This window comes from Astyanax mexicanus, chromosome 25 (genome assembly GCF_023375975.1).
Source record: "Astyanax mexicanus isolate ESR-SI-001 chromosome 25, AstMex3_surface, whole genome shotgun sequence".
NCBI lineage: Eukaryota > Metazoa > Chordata > Actinopteri > Characiformes > Acestrorhamphidae > Astyanax > Astyanax mexicanus.
Window position 1 is genome coordinate 9421716 of NC_064432.1, and position 18583 is coordinate 9440298.

Here is an 18583-nt window from a genome sequence, read left to right on the forward strand (position 1 = left end):
CTGCAGAGAGAGACCAGTTACAGACCAGAACCACCAAACTGACTGCAGAGAGAGACCAGTTACAGACCAGTTACACCAACCTGACTGCAGAGAGAGACCAGTTACAGGCAGAGAGAGATGATCTCCCGAGAAGGTGTTCTGAACTGGGTTAGTAATTCTTACACTTCTTAATCACTTTATTAGGAACACCAGTCTAACAGGTTTATCACCAGTCTTCCAAACTTTTATCAGTGTTGTTTGCACTGAAACCATAACCGTACATCACTACCGTAAAACGTTCCATTAAATCTGTATCTTACCTGTAAAACCTGAATTGTAGATACGTTCTTTCAGGTTAACTCACACGTTTGTGTCCCATTTCTTTACGAGTTCTGGCAGCTCTGTTTCACATCTCTTAGAATCGTAATCATATAAACCAGAGAAGAGAGTTAAAAAGTATTTTTCTGTGAAAAGCATCAAGACATCTTGACCCAGAAGTGACCACAGGTGTTTTCTCATAATGCATTGCTTTTGTGTTTCATCCATAGATAAAGCAGTTAGAGACGGGTGGATCTACTTCAGCTCCAGTCTTTACTACGTCTCTACTGAGAAGAAGATCTGGACTGAGAGCAGAAACGACTGCAGAGAGAGAGGATCAGACCTGGTGATCATCAACAGCAGAGAAGAACAGGTGAGAGAGAGAGAGAGAGAGAGGGGGGGGGGTCTACATTGTTTAAATATTTCTGTTAGTGAAATATCTGTGCAATAATCATAGAAATCTGTGGAACAGTTCTGGTTCTTATGGAATAATCTAAAATGCTGAAATCATCGTGTGTGTGTGTGTTGTGAGAGAGACATCTGGGTTGTTGGAAATGTGTAAGCAGTTATTGTACTTCAACAGGACTTCATTAACACATTGAGAAAAGATCAGTGGGTTTGGATTGTGGTGAGTGACGGTAAAACAGAGGGGGTCTGGAAATGGGTGGACGGATCAGAACTGATCACTGGGTAAGAGACTCCTGAACTGAACCCTGATCATGATGCAGTTACTGACTCTCACTCCTCACTGCTCTGATAAACACTCTGATACTCTCCTTCTCTCTGATAGGTTCTGGAGACCTGGACAACCCGATAATTACGGAGAGGAGGACTGTGTTTTTTACGGCTATGGGTCTGATCCTGTTAAGAACTGGGCTGATTATCCCTGTAATCGTGATTTAATTTGGATCTGTGAAAAGAGAATATAAAGAGTCTATTGTGTGAGAAGTGTGTAATTATATAACTTTTCTTGGTACTTTTGAATATCTTCTCTTTTTAAAATGGTTTAATTAAACAAAAACAGGAGTGTTCTATAAAGATTTATTTCAATTTTATTAAGCCTGATTCATCCTATTCATAGATAGTTTTTACTTTTAGTAGAAAATCTCAATTACAAAATTCTGTGTAGTACAAGAATATGCTTAATCCTTTTTTGGGAAATCAACCCATTACGTTAAAATGTTTTTTGGACATCCCTCCTAATGAATGCATTCAATTCCTTTAAACTGCTGACATAAACATGCAAATGCACACACTCTTAAGTGCACAGCAACAGAACTTTATTCCAAAATTTACCCCATTTTTAAAACAATCACTAGGCAGTCAACACACTCAGAAAACAGCACCAGCTCTTATACATCAGTCAACACACACACAGCCAACTGGCCTCGCTCTGACTCCGGCTGCTGATGATGATGCAGCTACTGAATGTAAATGCACTCTTTAGCGCTCTGCTTTAGTTTAAACCATTTAAACCCTGTATAACTTCCAACAACAAGTAAATTAGCATCCAATTATACACAAGCTAATTAACATGGAGACACACACATTTAGCAGCAGCACAAACCATTCTCCTACCGTCTCTCTACAGCTGAACTGGTCCAGGTCCTCACTAAACCCCAAACCCAGCCTTTATCTCAGGGTGGAGCTTCTGAAAACCTTCATTAGAGCATCAATATCCAAACTGTACAAACTGTAACTGTGCTCATGTGCTGGATGTGTGATTATAATAATAAACAGGTTTTCAGAGACGCAGAGCAGAGAACCCTCTTTCAGATGAAGCGGCTCAGACTGAACGCTCGAGACAAAGCTTTATGAAGTTTTCAGTTTCTGAGTAAACAGCGCTGGTTAGAGGATGGAGCTGAGACGTATCTGAGACTGTGTCTTTCTCACTGTTACACAGAGAATCGTGTCGGCTCCACCAGCAGAAACCCTTATTCACCCTCTAATCTGTATTTAATGCTACAATATTTAACTGTTAATTATTTTTTCTATAAATTACTCCTTTAGGTTTTTATAAAATATTTTAATCTGTAATTTTACTGCAGACTGTAAATCACTGATCAGCCTCACAGTCTCAGATCCAGCATTTAAGCTGCTGATTGGTTCCCTCTAGTGGATTTATTATGGCGTCACACCCAAACTCAACCTGTTTCTAATCCAGACTGAAGATCCTGACAGGATTATGAAACTTTGAGCAAATACTGGATTTTCAGAGCTCAGTTTAGTGAATATGTTTCTCTCAGTTTTCTGAATGGAACAGTTGATGTCTTCAGTTCATCTATGAGAGAGAATCAAACTGCTGCTGCTGATCAGTGTGAGAAACAGTGGATAAAACACTCATTAGAAATGTTGAGAGATGCATGTACTGTACTTTCAGAACTGTGCATGGAATATACACATATAAACATACATAAAGAAGTTATGCTCAGTTTATATTGTAATCTCATAAATGTAGTCGAGTATGAGAGATTTAAGATCAGCTTTAATAAAGAGCAGGAGAGCTCTGCTGTTTTCACACCTTCAGCTCAGACAGGAAACTGTATATTGTTGATGGCACTTGGACACTTCCTTTATGAACAGCACTATTGTAGTTAAAGTAGCCGAGAGGTGCAGCACTGCTGTAGTGTTTCTACAGAGACGCAGTAATTCAGTGTTTCAGTCTTTTAGAGATTAGACATGTCTCTGAGTGTTTATGATGATGTGATTGGATTTGAGGAGATGAACAGAGGAGATAAAGTGGAGATGGTGGTGGATATCTACGAGAGTGCAGACGCTGTTAGAGGTCATGACCCCAACACAGAGATGGAGGACACCAACACAATGAGGATCCTGAAGACACAACAAGCAGGTACCATTACTAATTACAGGTTACTGATAAGTGTACTTGACAGCAGTTATGTATGGTAGTGGTGTAAGAGTGTGCAGGGTGCTGGAACAAGTGTATCAGACACCAGTGTTACTGCTTGGTTAAGAAAAGCCTACAAAAGAAAGGTTTCCAACCAAGAGGCCTTCTTAGGTCAGGAACCAGTGAAATGTGGGTGTGAGAAAGTTGGACTCTATTAACTTGTTAAATTATATACATTAGCATTGTTTATTTTGTACCATATGGGATAGATGTGCACCCCTGTGGACCTGATAAACAGGAAGCTGTAGACTAAAACATACGTTTATTGAATAAAGTTGCCCTCCACCACACCCAAGCAAATTTAAAGGGTAACTAACCTCCCTGAGTTCAGTTGACTTAGCCCTAAGCTCATATTTGAAAAAGACTAAAAATGGGAGGGGTAGTTTGTGACGGGCACTGGGTGATGTATGGTTATAGAGGCAGGGCATGCAGATGGTTGAATGTCAGCAGGGGTAGTATTATTGATTGACTGATCGGCACAATATCACAGCTTATAAATGTGCCCAGCTGGGTTAATCAGTTCATTTTGCTTAGCTGGTGGAGTGGTGTGGAAGTGGGTCTGCGGTTCTCTCGTTATTCCTGTTCCTATTCGTTAGTCCTGGTCCACTCTCCCGTGCAGCCTGGGACGTTAATTTGACTGCATGTTCACAGAGGCTGTTGGGTGGAGGAAAAGTGGTTGCACATGTGGCCAGTGGCGTTGAGCCGGCATTTGGGGCAGCATTTGTTGCCTTTTAAACAGCCCACTTTCCACCAAGCCTCTATCCAGGGTGGTCTTAGGCATGTGGGTGCCCCAAGCAAAAAAACACAGCAGATTTAAGCATTCTGTTGTTTGGGAATTAGACAGGCACACCTGAACAATTTCAAGTGAAGCTTTTGTGCACAAGTGTAGAAAGGGGTGGTTTTGACAGCTTGGGAGCAGGGTCATGGTCAACTTCCTCAGCCATTACTATTGATTGATATCTTCAGGTTTTGTGAGTCACTGCCTTCTACGAATAACCTCTTTTAGAAGCAAAGACAGAGGAGGGCGAGGAAGAAGGACAGCAGGACAGTTAGCTAGCTATGCTAAAAGCCAAACACTGTCAGCCCAGCTTCAGCAAGTGGAACGAGCCACTCGCCAGGATCGTCAGACCGGCTTTACACTGCAAAAAATGAAATCTTAACAAGCAAAAAAATCTTGAAAATCAATAATAGTTCTTGTTTTTTTTCATTTAAGAATAATTTACTTGACAAGATTTGTATGTGTAAGAGAAATGTTCTAGTTTTCAGAAAAGTTTTCTATGATTATCTTATTAAGATTTTTTTTCCAATTATAAGGAATTCCTAAAATGAAATAAGAAATTTTACTGTTATTACTGAAAGTGTCTGAGGCCCTCCGCTATAAAATAAGAAATTCAAGAAAACTTTACTTAATTTAAGAATACAATGTTCTTAAAACGTGTATGAGACGAAAAATACAAGACTTAAGTTTTAACATATTTTCCAATAAAAACTAAAGACAATATTTGACTGAAAAGTATTTTATTATTTTGTTTGCAATTGGGGCAGAGTGCATAGCTTCTATAAAAAAAACAGAGCAAATAACATTAGTACAACAGGGTAAAAACATTCTATAAACACATGTCTTATCTTCAGAACATTTTAAAATGTATATGTTTATTACAAACATTGACCAGCCACTTCATATGCCTGAGCACATACAGGCATTCTTGACATAATAAAAAATCAAAAGCATAAATCAAAGAATGCAACAGGACAGAACAGTTACTCTATTTCAAAAACTCAATTGTTCCCTTAATTTGTTTCTCATAACTTAATTGCTTCTATACTATTCAGTAGTGCATCTGTGTAAGCCAATTACATCACCGAGATAATATTTCAGAGGAACGTAAGTGTGGTTCTTAAAGCTAATGGTGTAATAAGATGTGTAGTCAACAATCTTATCAGCATCAACAAACTCAGTAGCCTGAGCAAGATTTGGTACTTCAATTTCATAGCAAAGAAAACCACGATTGTAAGCTACAGTGTCATACACTTGACATTCAAAGCAATACAATGAAGAATCTGCAATGAATATGTCTTTTATAAGTCCAAATACAGGGGAACCTTCAACTTCATTAATAATAATCACTGACTTCTGGCAGACAAACTTATTGCCATTCAGCTCGAGCCATTTTACAGACACAATATGGTGCACCTTTTCTACACCCAAAAAATCCTTCAGTTTACCCTGTACATATTGTGCATCTCTCACACAAGACACTGGTCCCATTACCACCTCTTTTGAAAAAATTGGGTGGTCCATGCTGCTGACATTTTGACAGCTTTCATACATCTGGTTGTGCTTTACTAGAGACTTGCATACATTCTTGAAATTTAATTTTGATGACCACTGTTTGAAAAAGCAGTGTTTGGATTCAAATCTCATGCACATATGTCTCACCATTGGACCTAAAGCTTTAATCTGTGCTGGAATGTGAATCAGATAATGCTGCTTTGGTGTTATTTTGTTCTCAGGAAACAATTGCTTCATGTTAACTAAGTGCTGATTGATAAGTGATTTGAGGTTTGATATGGTTGCAAGAGAAATTACTGGTGCAAACAACATTTGTACTATTTGTATTAATTCAGTAAGAGCTTCAGTGTATTCACTTCTTTCACAACTGTCCAATACAAATGGTAAAATCTTGAGGAGGACAAGCATTTGACCAGAAGATTGCTTCAATTTGTTGTCATTTGATGACAGTGTTGTAACAGTTATGGGACATGGCTTGTCTCTGACATCAACTGAGTACGGATATCCTAGTACAGCACTATTGAATGTGTCTAGGTCAAGCTGTCCTGACAGGACCAGATGTTTCAACACACTTTTTATTTCTAGTGGAGCTACTCCTTCAAGTATTACATGCATGATATCTTGCGGAGTTTGCTTAATTAGATCAAATGATGGAAAGTCTACTAATTTGCTTTTCCTGTTAATTCCGTATGTGGTTTTCAAACTGTTTCTTAGGAAATCCGTAGAGGCTCTCTCAATTTCATTACACTGTCTGATGTGCCAACCTAATGTCCGTTGAACAAAGCTGTCCTCATCAAAGTAAATCTGCATGTCTTCAAAACTGCACTCGCAATGTCTACATTTGCAGAATGAAAATCCAACTCCCTCTTTAAACCCTGTAACCTCATGCTGAGCCAAGGTGTCACCGCAAAAAGAGACTAATGCTCCATATACAACTCTCTCACCCGCCACTGTTTTGATCCTCACACCATTGTACAGCAAATTCAGATCTTCTTGTATTCTATTCAGTATCACATCAATGCTACACTGAGCAATATCAGTTGCTTTTGCAATAGCAAGTAAACGGATAGCAGCCAGCTTAGACCTATATTTAGGATGTATGTTCCCTAAAGTGTAATACACCATTAGAAGTTTGTTTTTTGAGGCATGTGACCCCAGAGGATTACACAGTTCTATTTCGTCAGTATACAGTATCAGCTGTAGGGCATTGGGTCTAACAGAGAACAATGGATGCGATTTCAAAATATCACCATCAATTATGTCCTTTAAAAATCCAGCCCTGCATGTCTCTACACCTTTGTCAAACATGGATAGAACAACAGGATGTGAAAGTAACTGTTCCAAACTTTTGATCAAAGGTATGTAGTAAATGCACTCAGATCTAACAGCAAGAGCACGAGCGGGTCCTTGTCCTTTATAGCATGCAGACTGGGCAATCTCAATTTCTTGTGCTTCCACTACCCCAAACAGCTCCTTGACAGCTGAGTCTTGCATATATGTAGTTGAAACTCTGGCAAATGGGTCTTCAAAATTATTAAAAATGTCCAATGACTCACTAAGCAGCTGATCTGTAGCTTCTGGATGTCTCTGAAATACCCGTGTCATCTGATTCCTCAAAGTGTCCAGCAGTGAAGCTTGGTAGTTCTGCACTCCAGCTACAATATCATTGACTGCACTCTGGGAGAAAGCAAAAAGGCCTTATTCATTAACAGTATCTTTACCTTATTCAAGTTATGCAGTACCTGTATTAATCAGTCCATAATGTAACTGCATGATTTCTTCATTTTGTTTATGTAATGCTTGACATTAACCACACAACATAATTTAGTTGGTTCAGAAAAACAGTATGGTTGGTACCTTTCAACATAATAGCAATCATTAATTCAGTCTACCTAATAGCTTAAACACACATCTTTTCACACTTATTACTGCATAATTATAACAAATTAACAGCAATCGCCTGACAAGAGCCAGTTGCAGTGTGTACGTACAGTATAAACAACATATTAACTTACCTGTGATAGATGGTGTTTCTCTCTTGCAGAAAGCACAAAGGCAGTGGCATGTTTCTTCAGTAGATCCACATTAGTATCTTCATGTATAGCACTTTCTCCTAGCTAGAAATAAAAACAGACATTATTTAATCATCTTTAATATTTAATAAATAACACATTTATTTGATATCAACATCTTAATTATTTCACGAGGACACAGGTGGGATTCGAATATATGTTGAATACGGCAGTTAAATCCACTTTAACAAGGAAAAATATTAACTGATACAGGAGTGATTAAACTTGCGCACCCCACAAACAGTCGGATAAACGCCTGAATGAAGTACTCTGAAAGAACAGTGAGTCGATTCCAAGCACGCCAACGTGCAGTCATTGGTTGAGTCGACACCGACTCATTAAAGAATCGACTCAATAGCAAATAAACAGACTGGTGGAGACAGCTGAAAGTTACGGGCGAATTTTTAACTTAGACAAAATTAACAAATAAGCTGCACCGGTACTCTGCTAGCTAAAAAAATGTCTGTAACTTACTTGTGAAGATTCAGGTAATGCTTCGTCCTGTTCCTCCTGGACTGTAAGCGTTGCGTCTTCAGTAGAAGCTGGCGGAGCGCCATCCGGGGCTGGAGCGGCGTGACCTCGGCCATGTTCAGCGGTCGAGCGGCCAGCATCACTAACAACACATCCAGGTATGCTTGCTGTGGTGGGTTCGCGTGCCTCAAGTGCTGACTGAATGCTAGGTACATCAAAATTCTCGAAACATCTTTCCCTCGGTTGCATTGGAACATATCTAGATGTACACGGCCCCGCACTGTCCTCCGTGGCTTTATCCGCCGTTCGGTCTCCACTGTGCCTCATACATTTGCGGCTGAGAAGATGCGAGGCATGGCTCCGTCTGACGTGGTAGTAAAAAGAGTTGTACACTCTGTATTCCTGAGTGCAGCCGTCAATGCCACAGATGACACGGAAATTCGGACTACGGCTGTGTACGGTATTAATGTGGTTCAGCAATGCTCTTAATGTCACTGCCACAAAAAGGCAGCAGATGAAGCAGCGCCAAATCATTTTACTGTGTAAATACAACCCTCATAACACAACCCTCGACCCCACAGCAGACCGCGAAAAGGATTGTTGTAGTGGCGGAAGTTTACATCAGTAGGAAAGAGTGGTAAGTTACGTTGTAAACCGTATAAAGTATGTAACGTTAATGTTTTAAGTGGATACAACAAAAAACAAGGGCTTTAGTTTCTAATACTACTATAATTGGCTTATGTTTTATTTTAAATAAATAATACATTTTATAGCCAATTATTTTAACAGCGGATGTAGACACGACGGACGTAGTACTGCGGATAAGTAGCGCCCTTCGTCCTCCGAGAAAGCGGGAACCTCAGTTAACAGACGGGTTCGGAGGGTAATGCTAACTTAAAGTTCTAAGGTACAGTATATAGCTACATTAGTTAATTATATTAGCTTCTATGATGTAACCAAAAAGCACTGTTACTTTAATAGTATATTTATTTTTACATTTGCGGTAAACTAGATGCATCCAGCTTAAGTGCTTACCTCACTCAGCCAGCTAGCCGTTAGCTAGCTTGATTAGCTAGTAGTTAGCTAACGTTACCTAATGTTTAGTGTACCGTTAGCTAACCGCTAGCTTAGCTAGCTAGATTAGCTAGTAGTTACCTATGTTTTTTTCTGTGTACCGTTAGCTATGAAAATAGCTAGCGTTGGCTAACTAGTTAGTTAACCTAGCTCTCCTAGCTCTGCTAACGCTATCTTTGTGAGCCAGCTAGCTAAAAAAGAATCTGACTTTTTTGCTAGGACACCCTTGGGGACAGTAGTTATCTGGATACATCTCCCAGATGTCAGTGATGGAAAAACTGGACGCAGTGTCAGCGGCTACTTTGCAAGGTAAAATATAATTAACATTAAGTTAAATTGCATGTGCTGCTGCCCATGTGTGGTGGTAAATAACTGTGGTACATGCTTTTTCATATTTAAAGTTGTGCAGGGGTGTAACTTATATCATATTTTTCTTACTAATACTCACAGTAAGCTTATTTTTGCATGCATATTGTTTTCCTCTCCCATAATTAATATTAATTAGAATGTATGCATTATATAGTATGATTTATCTAAAAGCATATAGTATGATGTATCTAAAATAATTATATTAAGACCCCAAAAGATAAAACTTGGGAATTAGGCTTATATATGAATCCTGTACTGAGTTTTATCTTTATTTATTATTATTATTATTATTATTTATTATTATTTTTTTTTAATCTGTTGATGCACATTCTGTAGCGCTGCAAGTAATACACATGTAAAAAATTATATTCAGGGGATTTTAATGGTAAGTTTAAAAATATATATTTTTATATTTTTGTTTTTAGCTGCAAACATCAGTGAAGCCTTGTTACCAACTCTGTCCCGTGAAGATATCCGTGATCTTTTCCCTGGACCTGAACATTTTCTTAGGAGAAAAGCAATATGGAACCTGTTTCACACAGATCAAGAGGTAAACAGTAATTTAAGTCAGCCTACACTGCACATCATCATCAGGATTCAATCAGTTGTAACAAATAATTTTAAACAAAATCATAATTATTCCAATACATAATCTTCTCTTAATTGTTTCATCACTGTGTGATGTGAAGTTTACAGCTATAGTAACTTGTGATTACCAGCCAAGTAATGCTGCTAATGTTTTAGTTTATGAATTGTAATATTAGCTAAATGTTTATTGGCAGGGGCAGCAGACAGCATCTCCTAATCAAGAGAATGGTTCGAATGGCAGAGGGCTGGCCACTGTACAAGTCAACCCCTGTGTTTCAGAAACTCCTCGGTCCAGTGATCCTACACCTCCCCAACCTGATGTGCAAGAGACATTGGGCTCTCAGAGAACCCTTCAGCTCCCCAACCCTGAGTATGTTGTGTATACTGACAGTGAGCTGGAACATTTTAGAAAGCAGTATTTTGAAATGCAGCGTATTGGCCAAGAACGTGGATGCACTCTTTCAAAAGAACTTCGCTGCCGATTAGTGAGGAACACGGTGACCAACATGGTGTCCATCATCAGAGCAACTACTACTGAATTCATGTATCCATCCAAAAATGATGTCCAGGCTATGGCAAAGCGGCTTGTGGAGTATTATCCAATGCTTCGTGATAACTCTGTGAACTGCAAACACACTTGGGTAAGTGTTTGTTCCATTTGTGAATCACCTTTTCATTAATGTCTCAAAAGCCATTTTTAAGTTTCAGTGATCAAAGACACAGTACACCATCCGTGATTGTTAATGAAAACTTCTATAAATTCTATTTATATAGATTAAAGATACATATTTTGAATAGGTTCTGGGCAATAAGGTAAAAATCTGTGTAATTTCAGTGTAATTTAATTCTGCTGTCATGAAGTATTCCATCGTGCTGGCTAAATTATTGATTAATTGTATAGCTTTTTTTTTTTTAAACACAATTTGTACTAGTTAGGATCTAGAATTCATGATATACAAAATAAGTGTCCCAAGATTAAAACAAATTGTGCAGTCTAAATGTTTAGTTGTAAATAGTAAAATTAAATGAGTGCATTACTTCAATGTCTTTCACATACAGGAATTGCTTTTCAAACAATTACTGAAAAGACTCCACAACATAAAGACACCAAAAAAGCGACAGGGACCTACACCACAAAGACGGAGGAAACGAAGACGGCTGAATTTTGAGTGTGCTGATGGTGATTCAAGCACATCCATCTCAGAGTCACCAGGAAGCACGGCATCAACTGTAATCTTAGACAGAACAAGAAGCAGCGCATCATCTTTGGATGGCATGAATTCACCTGCTGGTAAGTGTGATGTGTTATATATTTTTTATTATAGATTGTATTTGAACAAAAAACTGACTCCTTTGTTTTTAAAAACAGAAATTGTTGACCAGAGTGGAAAAGCTGCTGAAGATCTAGGAGTTCATTCTGGCACTGATAGTCAGCAAAGTCAAGCAAGGCATTACCGTACCCTGCAAGAGATGTATAAAAGGCAGAAACCTAACAAGGAGGCAGTTGCCCAGCTGCTTGACCTTGAGTTTGATGCTCGCAGAGCCTTCATCAACTCTGACACTTTGAGAGACCAGGACAGACCAGCTAACATACTGCAAGCATACCCCTGTTTCAGAGAAGTAGATCATGTAAGCAAATGTATTTATTTGTTGTATGCACCTAACTAGAATTTGAACATGTTGTGCTAAATCTTTCTGTGTGTGTTTGTGTTCTTGTTTATTTGGAACAGGTTATGGATGAACTTCGCCGCATTCTTGACAGATCTAACCCTGACTTTATTGCTGACCTGAAGACCCGCTGGGAGAGCTTTTATGGCAAAGCTCAGTTCTATGGAGTTTTTAAAAAGGTTCTGAGACCACCAACAACACAAGACAAAGGTAAGAAACCTTTCAGGAAATTCCAACCGCTTAAAACACTTAAGCTTATACATCATGAGCTGCAGAGCTTCATGTTGCTAGAAATGAAAACAGATCCAGAACTGTGTTGTGCTACTCCAGAACATATTAGGCATCCACTATCCTACACTTGAGCTTGATGTTTAAATGAAATGATGTGCGAATATTAAGATGTAAATTCATTAATACCAATTACACACTACCCTGCTCCCCAGTTGAATTGGATCCAGCTTTTTGTGCAAAATATCACACTGATTTAAACACAAAGGAATCAAATGGCTAACACAAAAAATATACTAAACAATTCATCTACTTTTGTTTGGAACAGTGACACGCTCTGTAGCTATGATGAAGGCTCTGCCTGAGATGTTCCCTTCACCCATGGCCCTACCTAAGAAGTTGGGACATGCAAGTGAGGCAGTGGTGCATGTTCTTGAGGTAAGAAATGTATAGGAAATGGCTTAGCCCTCAAATTTGAAATGTATATGAATTCTAAGACAAAACTGAGCTAGGGAATGCCTTCTGAAATATGTTTTGCTTGTGGTCTGCAAATTATATAATAAAGATTGTCTTGCATGAGTAGTGAATTAAGCCCTTGTGTGGAGGGCCATGGTTGTGTGCTCTATTCTAACAGTAAATTCCATATAAATTTAATTTCCTCATCAAGTTTCAGATTTCTCCTAAAATGTAGTTTAATTACAATTTGTGTTCTAAACTTCATAAAAATTACAAACCAAATTTAGATTCAAACTTTTGATTTAAATTAATTTTTCAGCATTATTCCATACTCATATTGATTTTCTTTGTTACAGCCCACAGAAAACCCAACCACCTACCTTCAGAGAAGACCAGTCTTCAGTCCAGTTCTGATCATTTGTGATAGCAACTGCATGCTGGCCATTGGGTCTACACCTGTGACAACTTTTCCAAAAGAAAACATTGACACAGGTGTGCTCTATCTTTTAGCATACTACTACACATTTCATCTGACCTATCCAAAGTGCATCGCAACACTCCTGTCAATACTTCAGACAGAAGTTCTGCAGGATGCCATTCATGATCGGGATGCAACTTCATCCTACAAAAAAACTTTGTCAGAGTGGAAAAAGTTCATTGGGGAGTAGTGAAAAGTGCCCTATGGCCATGCAGCAGTCGCTATCATTATCAGTAGGGGTGTAACAAATAGTGATTTGATTTATACTACTGATATCATTATTTGGTGTAGTCAGACAATTCAGTTAAATTGGGTTTATACAACCCTATCCATCCTGTGGTGCAGGATGACTTTGGTTGATGTTTGAATAAAATAACTGGTTATTTACCAAGTTTCATGTTGTACTAACAGAACTGGTTATTTACCAAGTTTCATGTTTAAGTAATATAACTGGTTATTTAACCAGTTTAAGTTTCATGTTAAAAAACTGCATTAGATACTCTAGTTCATAAAAATGCTATTTCTCTGAGGCATGTGCATAAGGAAGTTTTGATTAGTTTAACTATTAAGAATAAAACACCTTACCATGAACGTGGTTTACTTTTGTTTATCTAAGCTAAAAGAGAAATGTATCTATTTGTTTTACGTTTCATACCAAGGTTGAGTTGCCACCACCCAGCATACTTTCACACTTGTTTCTCAGTAAGTTCTATGTAGCCTCATTGGAACTATTTTTGTAAGCATGTATTTCATGTCTCTGGAAATAATAATAAATAAAAAAAAGGTGGAATGACTGGATGTGGTTGTTTTTACAATTTTTCAAGTAGAGTACAACATTATGACAAATTACTTAATATAAGAATTACAGTCTTAAATTAAGAAAAATAATTTATTAAATGATTCTTATTTTAAGATATTTAAGATAAATAAATTATTAAAGGATTCTTATTTTAAGATATTTTTTGACCAAATGGTTTTATGAACATTACTAAAACAAGAATAATATGCTAGTTTTGGACTTTTTGGACATTTTTTATGATATTTAATCAAGCAAGTCTTGCTTAAATCTAGTCATAATGTCTTAAATTGGTTAATTATTACTGTTTTTTGAGATTACAAGATAATTTACATTGCAAGATTTTTTTTCTTGTTTCAAGAATTCTTAACAAGCTAAATTTTCTCACTATACTGGCAGATAATTTTGCTTGATTCAAGCATTGTTTTCTTATTTTGTTTTTATTTTTCTTATTTTTTGACCCTGATTTTTTGCAGTGTAGCGCCTGGAACGAGCTGTTCACCAGAAATTTACACAGGCAATTTTTTTTTTCAATAATTTTTTCGCAGGATAGATTTTTTCACCTTTTTTGCGCCCCCAACATTTGACATTGATGTGATGCCACACTGGTCCCTTCTCCAGTTATATCCTTCTCTTGTCCTTTCCAAACTCCGCCCGACTTTAATTTACACTTGTGACACTGTGGACTGAGGAATGTTAAATATCTGTATAGAGAGCTACAGAAATGGAAGGATGTTTCCATCCATCTGCACTACTACCAGACCTCATGCCAACTCGCATAAATTAATTTCACCTTGCCATGAGCACACTGAGCAGGGTTCAACTTCACAACTTATACAAGTGTGGGCGTACTGAAGCCTTTCCTTGAGGCACACCTTCATGATCAGTTTACATATTTCTGTCCAATGACTTTTGCCATTTTAGTATCCTTATTGTTTAAATGAGTTATGTATCTGTGTTTTCCTCATAGAGAGTCGCTCTGCAGGAAGCAGACGCTACAGACTGGCTGCAGTGGGTCTGGGTCTGCTGTGTGTTCTACTGCTGACTGCCATCACAGTGCTGTGGATCCAGTTCAACCACCTGACTGCAGAGAGAGACCAGTTACAGACCAGTAACACCAACCTGACTGCAGAGAGAGACCAGTTACAGACCAGTTACACCAACCTGACTGCAGAGAGAGACCAGTTACAGACCAGTTACACCAACCTGACTGCAGAGAGAGACCAGTTACAGGCAGAGAGAGACGGGCTCCACAGAAGGTTTTCTGAACTGGGTTAGTGATTAATTGCAGTTCTTAATCACTTTATTAGGAACACCATTCTAACACTGGTTTGAGGTTAAACTGGTACAGAATTGTACATCTAAATCATTCCACATCGTTACACTATGGAGTTATATTTAGGCCACAACATGTTGTACTCGTAGTTTATTTGAAGGTGTTCATCAAGTGCAAATATAAAAATAGTCAATAGTGCATTCAGTTCCATATTCAGCAACAGAAATTAGCATTTTGTCTACGCTTGCACTTTTCATTTATTCAGATCATTTTTCAGTTTTCTGCGTTAGAATTTTCAGTTTTGTTGCACTGAAACAGAATCACAGCCTTAAAGCTTTCCATTAAATCTGTATCTTACCTGTAAAGTCTGAATTGTAGATACATTCTTTCAGGTTAACTTACGTTTGTGTCTCATTACTTTACGAGTTCTGGCATCTCTCAGAATTGTAATCATATAGACCAGTGCAGAGTGTTAAAAAGTCTTTTACTGTGACCAGTGTTTTCTCATAATGCATTGCTTTTGTATTTCATCCATAGAAAAGGCAGCTAGGGAAGGGTGGATCTACTTTAACTCTAGTCTTTACTACGTCTCTAGTGAGGACAAGATCTGGACTGAGAGCAGAAACGACTGCAGAAAGAGAGGATCAGACCTGGTGATCATCAACAGCAGAGAATAACAGGAGAGAGAGAGAGAGAGAGAGAGAGAGAGAGAGAGAGAGAGAGAGAGAGAGATGTTCAATACTGTTTATCTCAGCAGTAAGAGTGTGTTTACCTCTAAAGCACTGTATGACTTCTTAGTCCTGTCAAAATAATATGACATTTCCTTGTTTCACCACTGTTAATTTTATTCGCTCTATTGATCATACACACAGTGAAGAAGAGTCCAGTGAGAAGAACATAGTTAAAAGAATATGTTTAGAAGAACAAAGTTGAACACAGCTAGAAGAGCACAGTTCAGTGCTGTTGACCTAACAGAGTTCTGGTTCTTATAAAATAGTTTACAGAGGGGAGAGAGGTGGGTTGTTGGAAATGTGTAAACAGTTATTGTACTTCAACAGGTCTTCATTAACACATTGAGAAAAGGTCAGCGGGTTTGGATTGGTCTGAGTGATGCTGAAACAGAGGGGGTCTGGAAATGGGTGGACGGATCAGAACTGACCACTGGGTAAGAGACTCCTGAACTGAACTCTGATCATGATGCAGTTACTGACTCTCACTCCTCACTGCTCTGATAAACACTCTGATACTCTCCTTCTCTCTTTCTGGGGACCAGGAGAACCCAACAGCAATGGAGAGGAGGACTGTGTTATAACTGACATTGGTTCTGATCCTGTGAATAACTGGAATGATTATCCCTGTAATCGTCAGTATTTTTGGATCTGTGAAAAGAGAATATAAAGAGTAGATATTGTGGGAGAAGTGTGTAATATTCCCTTTTTGTTACTCCTGAATAACTTCTCTTTTTAAAAGTGTTTAATTAAATAAAGACAAAAACAAGAATCTGCTGAAAACAGGAGTGTTCTATAAAGACTCATTTCACTGTTATTCATTCTGATTAATCTTAGTCATACACAGTTTTTACTTTTAGTGAAAAATCTCAATTACAAATTTTGTGAGGGTGATTCTTTAGCACTCACATTCTTATGGAGTGAATTTTGTGCCAAAAGTTTTACACAAAAAAAATAAATCCCCAATCAAAATGTTAGGAATCAAAAGCAAAAATTGTATGTTACAAATTCAAGAGAAAAAATATATAGCAAATATATATTTTTAAATATACTTGGTTATTTTATTATCCTTTGCAGTTATTTGAAAATTATTTCAGTTTGGTCTTTGCTTTTATTTTTGTGTTTTTGTGAATTTTCTGTGGATTTTTTTGGATTTTTCTGTTAAAGACTTTTGCTTCTGGAATCCCTCTTTTGCTTCTGCTTCAGTTTTTTGCTTCTGAGTTTTGGCACAGTTTTCACGGGTGGGCGGGGCTTAGAAGAAGGGGTTTCCCTTGAATCTCCATTGGTCAGCTGGTTCTGAACTGGCGGGTTCCCTGAACCCTCGTCTGAGACTGACCACGCCCCCAAACACCCGCCAGCTTCAAGCGTCCTTCCAAACACGGAGTGAACAGCAGCTTCCAGCAAACAGCAACAGATACTTTTACAATTAAATATTATACAAACGTTATGTTCACAAGTCACATTAGCGAGAGTGCTAAATATTCATGCTGAAAGTAGGTAACTACCTAACTCACTAGCTCAATGACTAGGTAACTCACTAGCTCACTGAGTAGGTAACTCACTAGTTCACTGACTAGGTAACTCACTAGTTCACTGACTAGCTAACTCACTAGTTCTCTGACTAGGTAACTCACTAGTTCACTGAATAGCTAACCCACTAGTTCACTGACTAGCTAACTCACTAGTTCTCTGACTATGTAACTCACTAGTTCACTGACTAGGTAGCATTCTAATTCATTAGCTCATTGAGTAGGTAAGTAGCTAACTCAGTAGCACACTTACTATGTAACTCACTGGTTCACTGACTAGGTAACTCACTTGCTCACTGAGTAAGTAACCTGCTAACTCATTAGCTCACTGAGTAGGTAACTCACTAGTTCACTGACTAAGTAATTCACTAGCTCACTGAGTAGGTAACTAACTCACTAGTTCACTGGCTAGATAACTCACTAGTTTGCTGGCTAGGTTGCTCACTAGCTCACTGAGTAGGTAACTAGCTAACTCACTAGCTCATTGACTATGATAACTGACTAGTTCACTGATTAGGTAATTAGCTAACTCACTAGCTCATTGACTAGGTAACTATCATAATTTGCGCGTGAATATTTAGCACATCTTGCTAATGTGAGCTTTTAAATGGAGTGAAACAGAGAATAATATAACATAATATAACATTAAACATAACGTTTGTATAATATTTAATTGTAAAAGTATCTGCTGCTGTTGCTGTTTGCTGGAAGCTGCTGTTCACTCCGTGTTTGGAAGAACGCTTGAAGCTGGCGGGTGTTTGGGGGCGTGGTCTCAGACGAGGGTTCAGGGCCAATGGAGATTCAAGGGGAACCCCTTCTTCTAAGCCCCGCCCACCCGTGAAAACTGTGCCAAAACTCAGAAGCAAAAAACTGAAGCAGAAGCAAAAGAGGGATTCCAGAAGCAAAAGTCTTTAACAGAAAAATCCAAAAAAATCCACAGAAAATTCACAAAAACACAAAAATAAAAGCAAAGACCAAACTGAAATAATTTTCAAATAACTGCAAAGGATAATAAAATAACCAAGTATATTTAAAAATATATATTTGCTATATATTTTTTCTCTTTTGAATTTGTAACATACAATTTTTGCTTTTGATTCCTAACATTTTGATTGCGGATTTATTTTTTTTGTGTAAAACTTTTGGCACAAAATTCACTCCATACATTCTCAGATCCAGCATTTAAGCTGCTGATTGGCTCCCTCTAGTGGATTTATCATGACATCACACCCAAACTCAACCTGTTTCTAATCCTGACTGAAGATCCTGACAGGATTATGAAACTCTAAGCAAATACTGGATTTTCAGAGCTCAGTTTAGTGAATATGTTTCTCTCAGTTTTCTGAATGGAA

The 18583-nt window shown here is 38.1% G+C and overlaps 2 protein-coding genes and 1 pseudogene across 3 annotated transcripts; 2 read left to right on the forward strand and 1 right to left on the reverse strand.

The window, feature by feature from the left end:
- The first annotated feature begins 2902 nt into the window (after positions 1–2902).
- On the forward strand, positions 2903–16372 carry LOC125787674 (CD209 antigen-like protein C; annotated as a pseudogene).
- Positions 4664–8641, reverse strand: LOC111189494 (uncharacterized). The gene is made up of 3 exons (XM_022663147.2): positions 8045–8641; positions 7514–7615; positions 4664–7175 (listed from the first exon to the last, which is right to left on the reverse strand). Exons 1-3 carry the CDS (start codon positions 8573–8575, stop codon positions 5031–5033), a joined length of 2778 nt encoding a protein of 925 aa, XP_022518868.2. The 5' UTR covers positions 8576–8641; the 3' UTR covers positions 4664–5030.
- Positions 8116–13700, forward strand: LOC111193335 (uncharacterized). 2 transcript variants are annotated; one of them, XM_049472235.1, is made up of 9 exons: positions 8116–8199; positions 9335–9424; positions 9910–10034; positions 10267–10713; positions 11132–11363; positions 11442–11701; positions 11803–11950; positions 12297–12406; positions 12781–13700. In XM_049472235.1, the coding sequence occupies exons 2-9, from the start codon at positions 9376–9378 to the stop codon at positions 13090–13092; spliced, it is 1683 nt and encodes a 560-aa protein (XP_049328192.1). In that variant the 5' UTR covers positions 8116–8199; positions 9335–9375; the 3' UTR covers positions 13093–13700. The 2 variants fall into 2 exon arrangements, with proteins under 2 accessions (XP_049328192.1, XP_049328191.1); XM_049472234.1 differs by lacking the exon at positions 8116–8199 and adding an exon at positions 8757–8948.
- Positions 16373–18583: the final 2211 nt, after the last annotated feature.